Genomic DNA, 18,599 nt, shown 5'->3' with positions numbered 1-18,599 from the left:
AGAGTACTTATTTTTCTTATAACTGGAAGTTTGTACCACTTGGCCACATTTATCCAGTTCCCCCTCCCCTCAGTCCCAGCCTCTGGTAACCACAAATCTAATCTTAGTATGAGTTTGTTTGTTTGTTTGTTCTTTTGTTTGTTTTTAAAGTACAATTGACTAAAGTGTCTCGTAAGATTTTGGTGCATAACATAGTGTTTCGATATTTCTCTACATTACAGTGATCACCATGATGAGGCTAGAGACCTTCTGTCACCATACAGAGACATTACACAATTACTGACTATATTCTCCATGCTGTACGTTTCATCCCCATGACTCCTTTATTTTTGTACCTGGAAGTTTTTACTTCTTAACCTCACTCACCCATTTCTCACCCACCCTGCCCCTGGCAACCACTTGTTTATTCTCTGTATCTGTGATTCTGTTTCTATTTTGTTATGGTTGTTCATTTTTTTTTTTTTTTGGCTTCTTAGATTCTGCATGTAACTGAAATTATATAGTATTTGTATTTCTTTTATTACTTATTTCACTTAGCAAAATACTCTCCAGTTCCATCCATGTTGTCACAAATGACAAGATATCATTATTTTTAAATGGCTGAGTAATATTCCATTGTGTGTGTGTGTGTGTGTACACCACATCTTTATCCATTCATCTGGTGATTGGTACTTAAGAGTATGTTTTTTAATGGTTTGGCTATTATAAATAATGATGCAGTGAACATAGAAGTGCATTTTTTTTAAGGTTAGTGTTTTCATAATCTTTGGATAAATACTCAGAAGTGGGATAGCTGGAACATATGGTTCTATTCTTTATTTTTTGAGGAATTTCCAAACTATCTTCCATAGTGGCTTCACTAATTTACATTATGACCATCAGTGCATGAGAGTTCCCATTTCTTGACATCCTTGCTAACACTTGTTATTTATTGTCTTTTTGGCAATAGCCATTCTGATAGGTTTGAGGCTATATCACATTGTGGTTTTGATTTGCATTTCCCTGATGATTAGTAATATTGAATGCATTTTCATGTGCCTGTTGACCATCTGTGTCTTCTTTGGAAAAATCTATTCAGATCCTCTGCCCATTTTTTAATCAGATTGTTTGCTTTTTTTAATTGTTCAGTTGTTTCAGTTCTTTATATACTTAGGATATTAACCCCTTATTGGATATATCATTCGTAGATATATTCTCCATTAAGTTGCTTCTCTTTTCCTTTTATTGATTCTTTTCTTTGCTGTGCAGAAGCTTTTTAGTTTGATATGATCCCATTAATTTATTTTTGCTTGTGTTCCCCTTGCCTGAGGAGACATATCTAGTAAGATACTGCTAAGACTGATGTCAAAGAACATATCGTCTGTTTTCCTCTAGGAGTTTTATGGTTTCAGATCTTACTGTCAAGTCTTTAATCCATTTTGAGTTAATTTTTGTATATGGTTTGAGTTAGTGGTCTAATTTAATTTTTTTTCTTGCATATTGCTGTCCAGTTTTCTCAACACCACTTATTGAAGAACCTGACCTTTCTCTTGTCTTTTTTTTTTTTTTTTTTTTTTGCTTCCTTCTTGTAATTGTCCATATACATGATTTATTTCTTGGCCCTTAATTCTGTTTCATTGATCTGTGTATCTTTTTCTGCCAATATCATGCTATTTTGATTACTTTGGCCTTGTAGTATAGCTTAACAGGGAGGGTGATACCTTCAGCTTTGTTCTTTTTTTCAGGATTGCTTTGGCTATTCAGGATCTTTTGTGGTTCTATATAAATTTTAGATTGTGGTTCAGTTCTGTAAATATGCTTAGAATTTTGTTAGGGATTGCACTGAATCGATAGATTGCTTTAGGTAATACGAACCTTTTGACAATGTTAAATCTTCTAATCCATGAGTATGGAATATCTTTCTATTTATTGATGTCTTCAGTTTCTTACAGCAATACCTTATAGTTTTCAGCGTACTGGTCTTTCACTTCCTTGATTAGATTTATTCCTAGATATTTTTATTCTTTTTGTTGAGACTGTAAATGAGATAGTTTTCTTAATTTCTCTTCCTGCCAGCTCGTTGTTAGTGTATAGAAGTGCAACAGATTTTTCTGTAATGATTTTGTATCCTGCAACTTATCTGTATACACTTATTAGTTCTAACAGCTTTTGGTGGAATCATTAGTGTTTTCTCTATATAATATTATGTTTGTAAATAATGAGAGTTTTATGTCTTCCTTTCCAATTTGGGTCTCTCTTATTTCTTTTTATTGCCTAATTGCTCTGGTTAGGACTTTCAGTACTGTAAGAGTGGAGAGAATGAGCATCCTGTCTTGTTCCTGTACTTAGAGGGACAGCATTCATTTTTTTCACCATTAAATATGATGTTAGTTCTTTGTTTGTCATATATGACTTATATTATGTTAGGAACCTCCCAATGTACCCACTTTATTAAGGGTTATCATAAATAGGTGGTGAATCTTGTCAAATGCTGTTTCTGCATCAATTAAGATGATCATATGGTTTTTATCATTCATTTTGTTAATGTGGTATGTCATGATAATTGTTTGTGGATGTTGAACCATTCTTGCATCCCTGGAATAAATCTCACTTAATCATGGTGTATGATCCTTTTTATGTATTGTTGAATTCAATTTGCTAATATTTTCTTAAGGAATTTTGCATCTATGTTCATCAGAGATACTGGCTTATGATGTTCTTTTGTGTGTGTGTTATCTATGTCTTGCTTTGGTATTAGGGTGATGTTGGCCTCATAAATGAATTAGGAAATATTTCCTCCCCTTCAATAATTGGAATAGTTTGAAAAGGATATATATTAAATCTATTTTGGTTATTTAGTAGAATGTCTGGTCCTGGACTTTTGTTTTTTGAGAGCTTTTTGATTACTGTTTCAATCTCTGTATTCGTGATCATTCTATTCAGATTTTCTGTTTCTTGATGATTCTGTCTTGGAAGTTTATATAATTCTAAGACTTTGTCAATTTCTTCTAGGTTGTCCAATTTGTTAGTATATAGCTATTTATGGTATTCTCGTATAATCATTCGTGTTCATGTGATATCCATTATTATTTATCCTCTTTTATTACTGATTTTATTTATCAAGGCCTTGTCTCTCTCTCTCTCTCTCTCTCACTTTTTTTTTGTTAGTAAATCTAGTGAACAGTTTGTCAATTTGGTTTAGCTTTTCAGAAAACCAGCTCTTAATTTCATTGATGTTTTTTATTGCCATTTTAGTCTACTTCATTTATTTCTGCTCTGCTCGTCATTTTCTTCCTTCTACTAATTTTAGGTTTCATTTGTTCTTTCTCTAGTTTTTTCAGGGATAAGTTTAAGTTATTTATTTATTTTTCTGTTCCTTGATGTATTCCTATAGATTTCCCTCTTTGTACTTTTAATTATCTGTTGTTTTTTTTTTTTTTTTTTTGCTTCTCCGCGTATTTCCTCATTGACTCACTAGTTGTTCAATAGCATGTTGTTCTGTCTCCACATATTTGTAGTTTTTCCAGTTTTTTTTTCTTGTAATTGATTTCGAGTTTCATACCATTGTGAACAAAAAGGGTGCTTGCTATGATTTCAGTCTCTTAAAATTCACTGAGACTTGCTTTGTGTCCCTGCATATAGTCTATCCTTGAGAGAGTTCTGTGTGCACTTGAGAAGAATGTATATTCTGCTGCATTTGGATGGAACGTTCTGTACAAATCTATCAAATCTATCTGGTCTGATGTTTCATTTAAAGTCAGTGTTTCCTTGTTGAATTTCTGCCTTAATGATCTAGCCATTGATCTAAGTGAGGTGTTAAAGTCACATCCTATTATTGTGTTGCTGCCAATTTCTCACTTTAGGTCTATTAATTGTTTTATATGTGTTGGTTTTCCTATATTAGGTACATAATATTAATCACTGTTATGTCTTCTTGATAAAATTTCCCCTTTATTATTATATCTGTCTATTTTTTTCTCTTATTACCTTTTTTGCCTTGAAGCTTCTGTTTGTTTTTTTATATGAAAAGAGTATGGCTCCATTTTCTTTTGTCTGGCATTTGCTTGAAGTATCATCTTTCATCCCTTTAGAGCTGAGTTGTGTCTCTGATTGGTATCATATCATTAGGTCTTGTTTCTCAATCTATCCAGCCACTCTGTATCTTTTGATTGGTGAATTCAATCCATTTACAGTTATAGTGATTATTGTAGATGACAATTTAGTACTGCCATTTTATCTTATGTTTTCTAGTTGTTCTGTATCTCTGTTTCTTTTTCCTTGTGTTTGTCATTTTGATTTGGTGGTTTTCTATGATGTTTTTCTCAGTTTCCTCTTTTTGTATGTTTTTTGTCTCTGTGCTATGTTTATTTTTTGATTACCCTGAAGTTTGTATGGAACATCTCATAGATAAAATAGACCTTTGTCTACTGATGCCATCTTATCTTCATTTACCTGTGTAAGTTCTTTTTTTCCTGTTCCTCTTCCAGTTTTATTTTTTGTTGTCTCAAATTATTCCTTTTTATGTTTTGAGTTTGTTACCAAACTGAAGTAGCTTTAGTTATTTTATGCTTTATTTTCCCTCTCTTTAACCTTTATGATATAATAAGGTGTTTGAAAAGCTATTCTTATAAAGATTTCAGTTTTATGGTTTATTTATCACTTTGCTTACTCAAAATTTTATGTACTTTTGCCTTTTTCTTTCTGGTAGAAGAACTCCTTTCAGCATTTCTCGTTAGGCAGGTCTAGTGTTGACGAACTTCCTCAGCTTTTGTTTGTCTTGAAAAGCCTTTATTTCTCCTTCATATCTGAATGATAACTTTCTTGGACAAAGTATTCTTTGGTGACAGATTTTATCTTTTAGGATTTCAAGAATGTCTTTCCATTCTCTTCTAGCCTGTCGGGTTTCTGATGAGAAATCCGTTGGTAGCCTAATGGGGGTTCTTTTGTAGGTTACAATCCTTTTTCCCTCTGGCAGCCTTTATAATTCTTTGTCATTTACTTCTGACAGTGTTAATATAAAGTTTCTTGAAGAAGGCCTTTTTGCATTGAGGTAATTAGGAGTTCACTTATCTTCATGGTTTTGTATATCCAGATCCTTCTCCAGGTTTGGGAAGTTCTCAACTATTATTTCTTTAAGTTAACTCTCGTGTTTCCTTCTTTTCGCCTTCTGGAATATCCATTGCCCTAACATTGCCTCTCCTAAAAGAGTCAGATAGCTCTCAGAAAATTTTCTCATTTTTTTTTATCTTATTTCTCTTTCCTCTTCTGCTTATTATCATTTCTTGATTTATATCTTTGAGCTTGTTAATTCTCTCTTCCATATGGTTTCAATTTCCACTGCTTTCTAAAGCATTCTTCATCTCATTATTTGAGTTCTTCATCTCCTGAATTTCTGTTTGATTCATTTTTACAGTTTCAGTCTCTTTGGTAAAGAATTCCTCTGTTCATTAATTTTTTTTTTTCCTGAGCTCATTAAACTGCCTTTCTGAGTTTCCTTGTAGCTCATTTGAGTTTCTTCATTACAGCTATTTTGATTTCTCTACCAGTTATGTTGGTTTCTGGAGAATTGTCATTTTTTTCTTGTGGTATAGTGTTACTGTGGTTTTTTGTGATACTTAAATTTTTCATCTGTCTTTGCATTTGAAATTAAATGACAAGTTAGCTGTTAGAGTTCTTTCTTTTGTTTTCTGGTGGGTGGTGCTATAACACACATTTTTGGTTTCCTTTACCTGAGCTGCCTCTGGTTATATTTGAGAGTCAGCACTTTCCAGCCTCCACAATCTAGTCTCTCCATGCATTCTTTATAGCTTCTTTTGCTTCTGGGATTGTCGCTGCTTTGCTTTTGCCAGAATCGCTATCATTACTGGGATAGTGGACTCTTCCATTGTGTCCAGGATCCTCTGAGTGAGTCTCTGTGCCCTAGCTGGAGGAGGATGGTGGGAGGGGGATAAGGTTGCACAGCTGTCTGTTCTGTGCCTCATTATTATATGGTTCACAGGGATCTCCCACTGCAAACGGGGGGCAGGGGCTGGGGTCATGGGTGCCTCAGCTTTGAAGGGTCCATCCCCACTGCTTCTGTTGCCTAGTTACCTGTGGCTATGGGTGCTGCTGTGATAGGGAGGCTGGAGTCATGTGTGACCTTTCCTGCTTTTACTGGATTCTCTGAGGCTTGATCTTAGCTGCCATGGTCAGAGGGTTGAGATTACAGACACTGACTCTGCTTTTTTTCTCAATTCCACCTCCAGTCCACCCAACTTTAGATGTGTAAATATGTGGAATTCTCTGGCATACTGTTGTGTTGGGTAGAGGCACCTTTCTGAGTTGTGGGTGTTTTACTGGTTGTAAATTGAAGAGGATGTAGAAAGGTAGTTTTTCACTCTACCATGTTTCTGGAAAGGGCATTCTTGGCTGTAAGTCTTTTTCTTTTCATCATTTTAAATATATGGTACCACTTCTGGTCTGCAAAGATTCTGCTGAAAAGTCAGCTGACAGTCTTGTGGGAGCTCCCTTTTATGTAACTTGTTGGTTTTCCTTTGCTGCTTTTAAGATTCTGTATTTGTCTTTAATTTTTGCCATTTTAGTACCATGTGTCTTCGTGTAGACCTTTTTGGGTTGATTTTATTGGGACTCTCTGTGCTTCCTGGACTTGAATGTGCTTTTTTCCTCAGATTAGGGAAGTTTTCAATTATTATTATTTCAAATAAATTTCTCTGCCCCCTTCTTTCTCTTTTCCTTCTAGGACCTCTATAATGTATTAGTATGCTAGATGTTGTCCCAGAAGTCTCTTAACTCTCTCATTTTTTTTTAATTCTTTTTTTCTTTTTGCTGTTTAGCTTGGGTAATTTCTACTACTCTGTCTTCCAGTTTGCTGATCTGTTTCTTGGTATCTTTTAATCTGTTGATTCCTTCTAGTGTATTTTTTATTTCAGTTACTGTGTTCTTCAGCTCTGTTTGGTTCTTTATATTTTCTAACTCTCTGTTATATTTCTTACTGTGTTCATCCATTCTTCTCCCATGTTTGTTGAGCATCTTTGATTTATTACCTTGAACTCTTTATTAGATAGACTGCTTATCTCCAGTTCACTTAGTTCTTCTTCTAGGCTTTTATATTGTTCTTTCAGTTGGAACATACTCCTCTCTTGCCTTATTTTACCTGATTCTCTGTTTTTATTTCTATGCATTAGTTAGATCGGTCACATTTCCCAATCTTGGAGATGTGGCCTTATGTAGGAGACATCCTATGGGGCCCAGCAGCACACTCCTCTTGGTCATCATAGCTATAATGATCTAGAGGTTCCCCTATGGGGAATGGTGCTGGACTGATGGTGTGTGGGTCTGGGTGCTGGTACCACTGGCTGCAGCATCTGGGGGTTCTGGGTCTGGTCTTGGTGCACTCATGGGCAAGGCCAGGTTGTGGGCAGCTGGCTGTGGCACCTGGAGGAGGAGGTCCCAGTCCTGGTACTGGTTGGTGGACCCAGGTCCTGGGTAGCTGGCTCTGGGATCTCAGGCTGGTGCTGGTCCACTGGTGCATGGAGTCAGTTCAGCACAGCAGGCCACTAGGGCATTGGAGTCTGGGCTAGTCCCTGCCCATTGGTTGGCAGTGCCAGGTCACTAGACTGCTTGCTGGAGGGCCTGGGGGAGCACAAGGGTAGAGTCGGCCTGATGGTGGTGGGTTAGGGCTGGGTTTCCACTTAGCTGTCTGCTGGGCCTAGGGTGTCCAGGGACTTGTGCCCACTGACTCGTTGGCAGGGAAGCCTCTAGTGCTAATAGGCTAGAGAGAGGACTCCAAAATGGTACTTGCCAGCACCACTGTCCTTGTAGTAGAAAGTGATCCCCAAAATGGTCACCGCCAGTGTCTTTTCCCATGGGGACTCTCAGTTGTTTCTTGCTTTCTAGAGGTTCTCCAAGAACAGCAAGTGTGTTTGATGCAGGTTCCTTTCAGATTATTCCCTCTGCACTGGATCTCAGGGTATGCGAGATTTTGTACGTGCCCTTTAAGAATGGTATCTCTGTTTCCTACAGCCCTCAGGGTCTGTGTGCAAGCCTGACTGGATTTCAAATCCATGTGTTCTAGGAGCTCATCTTCCTGATCCAGGACCCCTGGCTGGAGAGCCTGATGTGAGACTTGAACCCCTTGCTCCTTGGGGAGAACCTCTGCAATTGTGATTACTCTCCCATTTGTGGGTTGCCCTCCCCAGAATGTGGATCTTGACTATACCATGTTTCTGCACCTCCTACCCATCTTGCTGTGGCTCCTTTTTATATGTTTAGTTGTGGAAAGTTTTCTGTTACTATTCAGGTGGTTTTCATTGATAGTTGCTCTGTAAATAGTTGTGATTTTTGTGTGACTATGGGAGGAGGTGAGCTCAGGGTCTTCCAATGCCACCATCTTGGCCACTCTGCCCTAGTCCCTCAGATAAAACCAAGGTGTTGGTCAGGGCTGCATTCCTCTCGGAGGCTCTGGGGAAGAATTCCTTTTTTGTCTTTTTCAGTGTCTCGAGGCTGCCTTCATTCCTTGGTTCATGACTCTTTCTTCAGATCACTGCAACCTCTTGCTTCCAGAATCCTATCTCTTACTGTCTTATAACTTAATTTCAGATAAGAGAGAATATGTTTGGGAAAATAAAATAACAATAGATTTAAACATCAATTAATATTATCTGTAAAGTATATTCTCAGTTGAAAAACTGCCTACATTTTGACAAATCATAGAGTTTTTAAAGTCATAAAAAACTTTGCAAATATCACGTGATAAAATTTTAATAGTAACAGTTAAATTATTACTGGAAATAAAGCGACGTTTCTAAAAACAAAAGCTTACCAAATGTCCTACTCTTTGATTATTTTATCATCGGCTTTTCAAATGTTCTTTCTTGCTCTTTTCCAGGTTCAGCAGAATGTGATAATAAGCAACAGCTAGAATGTCTGTGTTCAGTTTGCATTTTTTCAGACTGCTGAGCACATTCACTTTTCTGACATAGGAAAAAAAATCATAGCATCAAAATGCCATATGAAATATCTTGGAAGACTTGCTGACATAAGGAATGTGTGATAATATTTTAATGAGTATGCTTGCCAGCTAGAGATTTTTAGGTCAATGAATCCTATCACTTTTAATTTAGTAAAGCTCTTTTTACATGATTTACATGAAATTAATGATCAAATTATTAAGGAGGGTTCAATGAAAATTAAGCACACTTCCCTAAATAATTTTTCTTTAGAAGTTACAAGTTAAAAATAAAAGCTAAAGTGTAGTAGTATCTGAACATCTCTAATAGTTTGTAAACGTTTTATAAAATTTTCAAATATGAATTAAATGAGTGTTTCATGAAATATTACTGTATATATACTACACAGTATGATATACTATCTGGTATTGTAATATATTATTATAGTCAAATGAATGAAAATATGATTAACCTGATGACTTTAAAATTTTATAATTATTTACCATTTTAAAAAGAAAACTTTGTATGCATTGGATTCAACCATTTAAACAAAGAAAAAGAAGAAAATATTTTTGCTCTTTACGGCCCTTCCAAGACCTTCAGTCAGTCAGGTTTTTCTGTCTCACCCAGTCTTACGCTTGCATTGGGTTCCTTAACTAACTCTAAACAACACAGCCACTCAGTGTTTTATTTTTCACAGCCTGAATTTCCAAGCCCTTTGTGGTCCCCCCTCCGTCCTGGGTCTAGTAATTAAGCTTTGATCTTATCCCCCTTTTCCTGAATTGTTTTGGTACCCTGCCAGGGGCCTCTGCTGTGTCTTGATGTCTTTCTGAGCTTTATGTCCTGTGCTATATTCCAGTCTTGACTGGCATCCTGCTACCTGCTGAAAGAATTGTGGGATATTTTCTCTCTCAAACTTAGAATAGTTTCATATTTCTAATTATCACCTATGCAAAAAATCATACAAAGCAATGTATTTGTTTTATGATGAACCTCTATAAGATCTGTATTTAAACATTTCAGCTGAAACTGATTTCATCCATTTTATAAGCATATTAAAATCTAGTCCACTTAAAATCTTTTACAGAGACCTTTTACAATTTAATCCATGTTTTAATTTGATTTTTGATACATATAATATCTTCACCTTATGTATAAATTATTCATTTAAAATCAGTTTTTAATAAAAAGTTTACTTTGTCACCATTTGTACATACTCTAACATCTATTTCAGTATCAGTGCCAGATTTTTTTACAACCTAGTATTTTTTTCGGATTTCTAAAGGATTTGTCCTATAGGATTTGTTCATTTTTTTTATCTAAATAATTCAAATGTCTTCTAAAGTAACACTTTTATTATTGCATTTATGATCAATAATATGAGCCAACAATTTTATCAAATTTCTATTACTTTTATAGTTTATAAACATATTTTTCTGTTTTGTTCTGGATGAAGATAAGCATCTTTCAGATGACACCATGTACATCTGGCCAGTTTTCTGGGCAGTCACAGCTGTACTTGACTTTTCCCAGATCACAGCTGCCACCGCTGACACTCTCACCAGGTGTCAGTCTCCACATTTTCCCATAAGGTGAAACGTGTATAGCCAATCACAATTTCACCTTAGGAAACACATTGTCTTAAAGCATGCTTTCATGATTTGATTGTTTCCTTCATGTACTGTTTGCATTCATACACACATGGATGTATATGTGTGTTATGTGTGTATTATGTTCTAAAGACTCTAATTTAATTTGTCAAACATGCATTTCTGCTCTCCCTCACTGTCCTCGCCCACTACACACATGCAGCCAACCTCCAGAGAAATGTGTTTTCTTACATATGTAGTTCTTAAATATGAAGTAATGATTCAAATACCATTGTGTTTGGAGAAGCCCTGTTGAAAATCAAAGCAAAATTACGTTTGTCTAGAGTTAACTCCAAATGTATCATAATATGTAAACATTTAGAAAGTCTGTTTTGTATTCACATAATTATAAATGTTAATTGTCAATATTGTGAGATTGTTAACCAAGGCATGAGTTTCAATTTCTCCTATCAGGAAATGGGGCATTCTAACCAAAGTAATTGTTTTAGAGTTGTTTTCATTTTTTAGTTCAGTGAATATGCTAAACTCTCTAACATTGTGGGGATTTTAAAATTACATTTGTTTCCAGGCTTTCTTGTATACAAAATATTGAAATATTCAAAATGTTTTTTTTCATTAGTAGAAATTTTAAAAGTTTTACTTGTTCAAAAATTATGAAATGAAACAAAATGTTAAACTATTACTCTTAACTACTAGCATGAATTCAAACAACCCCCCCTATAAAATTATTAAGGATAGTAACACAAATTATGTATTTAGTATTGAAACTTAATGTGTTGTTTGTAACAGATGAATTGTTTCTTTTTTCTTTTGTGGAATATTAATATAAAATACTTTTTTAGAGAAAGTAGCATTTTCTTCATAAAGTTGAATTGGTCATTCAGCTTCTATTTAGAAAATATTTGATGCATAATCTAGAAAAATATTCAGTGTTTAATTTTGTCTGTTTAAATATATAAATGCATAAAAATTAATTGTATCTATATAGTAAAACAAAGTGGAAATTTTCAACTAGAGGGTCCAAGGTATTCTCCACATTTGCATAAGACAGATCTTAAAATTTCTTTGTGAGTCGTTCAGTATCTAGTTTCCAGATTAAGTGGCCGTTTAATTTTACTGACAAAACTGAATAGAGGAAAAATAGAACAGAAAATGAATAGAACCTATGAAATAATTTATTCAAAATATTAACTTACTGCTTGCTGTTGAGTAAGAACTGATATTAGTGGAAAAAGGCAATGGAGCGAGGATGATAATTGCCAACGATAGGCAATACTTACTGGTATATATCATGTGTCAAGTAATGCATTTAATGCTTTGTATTCTTTCTTTTACTAGTCATCTGTATTAGGTAAACACTTTAATTTTTAGCACTTTAGAGAGAAAAGCACTAAGGTTTAGAAAGTTTGAGTAACTTTCCGAAGGTGATTTAGCTGGTTAGTGGAAGTGGTGGGCTGAAAAATGTCCCTCCAAAGGATACACACCTCCCATTCCCTGGACTCTGTGAATGCGACTTTAACAAAAAGGAGGGCCTTTGCAGATGTATTACATAAAGGAGACTGGCATGGAGACTTTATCCTGAATTATCCCAAGTGCAATCACCCGTATCCTTATAAGAGGGATGCAGAGAGGTATATTACACACTGACGCACAGAGGAATGTGTGATGTAACCACAAAGCAGAGACTGAAGTGATGTGACTGCAAGCCAAGGAGATCCAGCAGCCCCCCGAAGCTGGAAGATACAAGGAGCATATTCTCCCCTAGAACCTCCCCAGAGAGCACAGCCCTTCTGACACTACAGCTTCGGTCCAGTGATACTAATTGTGGACTTCTGGTCTTCAGAGTTGTGAGAGAAAAAGCATTCTGTTGTTTTAAGGTTCCAAGGCTGTGGTAATGTTTTAGCACAGGTATAGAGAACTAATAGATTTATGAAATCAACCAGATATGTCTGTCTCCAGAATAGAGCTTTCAGTCACTGGCCAGAGCAGACATATAAAGTATAAGCATAAAAAAGTATCAGGTTTTTTTTAGCACCAAAAGCTGGAAGGAAAAAAAGTTAAGTAGAAACTTATACTTTATATGTGAGTGTATAAATATATATCGTGTATGTATATGATAAATTATAAACTTTAAAAGCCTTAAAGGTAATATCTTAATTTTGCAGTTTATACGAACACATATACAAACACGTATGTTCATAAATATTATTTGGCTAATTCAAAGGAGGGGAATGTTTGTACATTTGTGTACCATCCATTTATTATACTATATTCCTGTAGATACAGTTAACGTTTATTGATAATTAAAACTAGTTTGAGTCTGTGTCATTCCCTCAGGAGACATACTTTCCTCCAGATTTGAATTTGTTCTACTGAAATTTTGAAATGTATCTTACTCTTCTCACTTTCATTCTTTCAGTCTCTTAAAAGATTATTTTACTTGATAACTGGATAATTTTTCCTTCATTCATGCTCTGTGGTTGAAGTCTATGCTTCATACACTATCCTCCCTTCCTGGTATCATTTACTTTCAAAAATAAAGTCAGCCCTACTCTTCCAATATTCTACATCGATTTGTACAGTGTTTCTACAAATCAATGAGGTGAGCAAGACACCTCAGTGGTCTGTGTGAAACAGCTCTCTTGATGCACAAAAGCCAATATGCATTGAACTTTTGATGACACTAAAGCAATATAGACATAAAGGGTGAAAAAGAAAAGAGGTCATTCTAAAGGAAAATGAAAGTATTTGTAGAACACTGAGAACTATGGGGGCACTTTTTATAGAAAACATGTCTTCTTTTGCCAGTGCCTGTGTTTATTGCACCAAAGAGGTTATATAATGAAGCATCCTGAGGAAAGGAAATCCATCAAAAATTATACAAAACTGTCCCATTGCCACCATCACAACAATAACAACAACACATCACTTTTAAAACTTTTAGATGTCACACAGACTTATTTGAAGTGACAGGACCTGATGGAGGTCATACGAATAGAAGCATCTTGACACATGATATTTTATGAGCTTAGTGTATGTGTAGTTTTGGATTCATTTTTTTAAATTGACTAAGTTCTTAGTTTTTGTTTTTTTTTTTTTTTTTTAATACTTTCAGAAGCTCCTGCTTTCATTATGAGGAGGACATATCCCTTAAAGAGAATTATGGAATCTGACCATCCTATCCAATTTAAAGACTGTGTTTCTTCTAAGGTAAGTGTCATTGTTTATTACTGACCTTTGTGCTGAGTGACCAACAGAAATGTGACAAACTTGATGGCAACTAAGAAGTGGGCAAAATAAAATCCAGTCAAAAGGCCTGGCATTCCTTGGAGTGTGTTCTGCTTCTCTGTAGAAACTTGTTTAATTTTGTGGGAATGCTTAGGTTGTTTGGAGCAGATGTTTGCCATTTATTCCAATGGAATTGAGCAGTAGGCAGAGTGGATACTATGACAAGGATGTGCTGAATAGCAGGTAGACCATTCTCTCAAATCACTAGTCTGTCCCCCAGCTGTCAAGTACACGTTCCAACATCAAGCCTGTTGGAATAGCTATGAGGTTGGTGATGGACAAGGATATAAAGTTGCTACCTTCCTATCTAAGATCAGAAGACATACTTTATGGATACATGGATTCTGAAATTCCTTTGAAGTATTTGTTAGAAAAACTTAAACAAGGAATTGAAGCTTTATTTGAAACTGTCCTTGTGACTCTGGTTTAAATGCCTGGTAAGATCCCTGTAGAACATAATTTTTGTGGTTTAAGTGTAGGATGATCTTTGTGGACCTCTCATGCAATGGGGAGACAAGCATGGCCTTGTTTATTTTTTTTTTAAGCTGGAAAACATAACTGCAAAGTTTGGAGGCTCAGAAAGCCTATTTATCTGGTTCAGATTCCTAAGAGTGGGGAATGGAAATCTTTCAGATTATATTTGTTTTAAAAGCATATATCTACTCAGAAAAATCTGCACTGCTATTTTACAAATCCTCTCTACTCCATTTACAAGAGTAATTGGGTTTGATACGTTACATATTGTAATGCACTGTTTTGTTAATATCTGAATTATGAAGTTTATGTTTCTAATTCTGTATCTGCTTGGTCTCTAGTCTGTCTTTGAAAAGTTATCTCAAAAGTACTACTAGCCTCAAAAAGTACCACAGACTGATTCAGACTTTTCTAGTAAAAGACCTTGTTAGGCCTATGGTTCCTAGATACAAGGCTCGAGAAGGAAAAAAGAGAGTAAAATAAAAGCCACTATGAGATTTATCCACATGAATTCAGTGAAGTGGCTGTAGGAGAGGAAGGTAAAGAAAAAGCGCTGTAGGTCTAATGGGTAAACCAGTAAAATACTCGTCTCCTCTTTCCAGTTGGTAAGAGTAGATGAAAAATGTGCATATAAGAACAATTAAAGTAAAAATTCTTAAGCATTGAATAAAGCCAAATAAAATGTACTTTTTACTATGTGCTGTTAATTTATTTAGTATTCAGAAGCACAGGATTGAGTTAATCAGACTAATGGCTTCACAATAACAAAAATGTTATTTACTAATGATTTTTCTTTGTTAATTTATTGTGCTATTACCTTTGACTTTCATCCCTTGACCCTAGGACCATTTACATAAACGTTCATGTTTAAGGTTTAAATATGTTTTTTTTTAATCCACTGCCTGGGTTTATTTTCTTATATGTATGTTTATGACACTATGGACAATTAATTAATGTTTTCATGTTTAGAAGCAGATTTTGCTATATACTTTTCTTGGTTTTTAAATTTAAATTCACATGTTTTTTGTATGTGTCCGAATTCAATATATACAAATAGTCCATTTGTTCTAATCATGACAAAGTACCCTGTTACACACATATAACAAATACAATTTCACATTGTCCTCATAATAGATTTCTAGGTACCTTTCTGCTATTTGCTAAAATATATATATAGCAGTAGATATCCCTATGCATGTGTCCCATGCTCCTCTGAAAAATTTTTCTGGTGCTTAATTTTATCTTTTTGAAAACATGCCAACATTTACACAGTTGAGCAGTTCTTTACTGGAAATTATGATATAATCAAATGTAGAAATAATGAAAAATAAGAGCAAGAAAGGAGGAAAAAAAAAGACTGGGTAGACAAACATGATGAGAAAATAGTAAAATAAGCCAACTCACTGATACGCTATTTGGAATTACCTAGAAAGAGAAACGGGAATATGTAAGTGAACAGTAGCTGCACAGAAAAAAAATCCCACATATTAAAGAAAAATAAGAGGGAAAATGTTAAAGGATGCCTATACATAAATAAAATAGGCAGTGAAGAATATGTTAGAAGGATAAAACAATTAAAATATAAGAAAAATTCAAAAACTTAAATAAATGTACCTAAGGAAATATGTTTTCGTCTATGAACTAATTGACATCAAAACAATAAAAATTTCATAGGTTAAAACCAATACCCCAGAAAAAGAGTGGTGTTTCTCTTGAAAAAAAATTCTTGGTGGGAAAAACAAAAACCTCATATACAGATTAGGTGTTATAAGAGATTTATTGCTAATTAGATTCAAATATGATGTTTGAAAGTCAAAATGTGTCAAAGTTTAATTTAGCAAAAGGAATATAATTTTTAGAAAGTCAAACTGTTGATAGAATTTTGAAATGAAATGTTAAAATGAACATTAGCATGAAACATTTCCATTATGCTAAAATGAAATAAGTAAATAATAAAAAATGATAATAATTTGTTAGCTATACATAGTATCTTTTAGATTCAATAATATATTTAATATATAATGTACTTGTAATAAAATTAATGTATCAATATGTATTCTATAAAAAACATTAACTCATGGGGTTATTGTAACATTATATCTCTATATAATACTATAATTTATATTAAGATTGATGAGAAAAATGATGCATTTCTCAAAAAAAGAAAAAAAATTATAAGTTTAGAAATATAGATAATATACCATTGTTTTATGTGTGTGTTTTATACACGTAAAACCTACCAAAATAGTAACAGTAGAAAATTTATCGTAGTTAAGAATTGTTTGAGACATGTAGTGTTAAAAAAAAAAAAAAGTCTCTCAACCCAGAATACCTCCTACAAATGTAAAGGAGAGAGAAAATAATTTTAAGATTGCATAAGCAGTTAACCAGAATGTGAAGCACATCACTGGCAACCGCTAAAGAGATTGGAAGACAGAAAGAAATCTCACTCTTGTATGCAGAAGTAGATCAAGTCATTACATACATATTCTCAAGAAAAACAATAATTAGTTCTCAACTAAGAGGACTTGACAGCACTATTTGTCAGACATAGTTCATCCTAAATTCACCTGGTAATTGGCGTGAACATCTATGTTAACTAATAGGCTTTATCCAAAAGAAAAATAAACTTCTTCTGATAGGAGTTAACTTTGCAACTTAGAACAAGGGGCTCACTGAAATTAGGCTCCTACCCTCCCACAGAAACTGATAGGGGCACTATCTTCTTTGATGTTAACAATTCAAAGAGATAATTTTCAGGTCACAGGTCCTAGAGAAAGTTATTCCTGGGTCTTAAAGCTGGTAAAAGGCATATTTAACTTTTAAAAAGATTTATACACATATCAAACAGAGAAAAAAAACTTCCAATTTTAAAGTAAATATTCTAATAAAAGAGAGGGAAAGGACGTCTCTTTCCTTATTTTTTTTTTTTTAATTGAAGTATGGTTGATTTACAATGTTGTGTTTCTGGTGACAGCATAGTGATTCATTATAGCTATATATGTGTGTGTGTGTGTGTTTGTTTTCATATTCTTTTTCATTATAGGCCATTACAAGTTACTGAATATAGTTCCCTGTGCTATACAGTAATTCCTTATTGTTTAGCTGTTTGATATATAGTAGTTAGTTTCTTATTTTCAACAAAGAGAATTAAACCTTTTGTTTTTAATTTGTACTTGCCGTTAGGGAATCTATATTGAGTAGATAGAAAATTTATTTTCTTTGGAAATTTGTACTATACATTTAAACTATACAGAAGAAAGATTACTATGCCTTTCTAGATGTATAAATACAATTATCAAACTGTGAAATCAAATGAGATCATAGGAAAACCATTTAAACCTAAATTATTTAAAAATTTAGTAAAATATATAAATTATATCCTCATTATATTTATTTCATATTTATTAGATACATTATATATAAATATATATTGAAAAATATATTTTTGATAAGACAAAACATTAAAGGTTACATTCTCTTTTTTTCTGAAAGAAAACCACCCATAGTCCATATTTACTTAGAATTTCATATACTTCAAGAAATCAGAGCTAGTGTTTGTAATTCAAAATATTAAGACTAACATAAACCTATTAAACCAGATTTAAGCTTGAAATAGAGTTGTAATCTTCAGTCCTTTTTACTGAAAGAAAATTTTCACATTAAAGTTTCACACTTCTTAGATACATACTACTGGTTGCTTAAAAATTTCAACCCATTTTTCATTCTACGACATCAACAGTAACAATGGTTTTAAAAATAGCCTTGGTACTTGCAAATGATGAGACTGACAAGGGCTTAATTTCTAAAGTATACAAACAGTTCATACAACTTAGTAACAGAAAACAAACAACCTAATCCAAAAATGAGCAGAAGACCTAACAAACAATTCTCTAATGAAGACATACAAATGGTCATGAAAAAATGGTCAGTATTGCTAATTATCAGAGAAATGCAAGTCAAAACTACAATGAGGTGTCACACCAGGCAAAATGGTCATCATTAAAGAGTCTACAAAAGATAAATGCTGGAGAGGGGGTGAAGAAAAGGGAACCCTCCTAAACTTTTGGTTGGAATGTAGTTTGGTGCAGCCATTATGGAAAATAGTATGGAAATTCCTTAAAAAAACTAAAAATAGACTTACAATATGATCCAGCAATCCCACTTTGGGACATATATCCAGAGGAAGCTCTAATTCAAAAAGACACCTGCACCCCAATGTTCACAGCAGCATACTATATACACACATACACACACACACACACAATTATACAATAGCCAAGACAAGCAGTATACAATA

The 18,599-nt window shown here is 34.0% G+C and overlaps 1 protein-coding gene across 1 annotated transcript in view; it reads left to right on the top strand.

The window, feature by feature from the left end:
- LOC123616192 (uncharacterized) overlaps positions 1-18,599 on the top strand; it is a 136,081-nt gene that overhangs the window by 13,664 nt on the left and 103,818 nt on the right. The window contains exon 2 of the mRNA XM_074352694.1: positions 13,653-13,747. Within this exon, the coding sequence (XP_074208795.1) occupies positions 13,653-13,747 (95 nt within the window). The remainder of the gene's footprint in view (positions 1-13,652; positions 13,748-18,599) is intronic.

The sequence above is a fragment of the Camelus bactrianus genome, chromosome 2, assembly GCF_048773025.1.
Source record: "Camelus bactrianus isolate YW-2024 breed Bactrian camel chromosome 2, ASM4877302v1, whole genome shotgun sequence".
Lineage (NCBI taxonomy): Eukaryota > Metazoa > Chordata > Mammalia > Artiodactyla > Camelidae > Camelus > Camelus bactrianus.
This window is presented reverse-complemented; position numbering and strand designations above follow the sequence as displayed.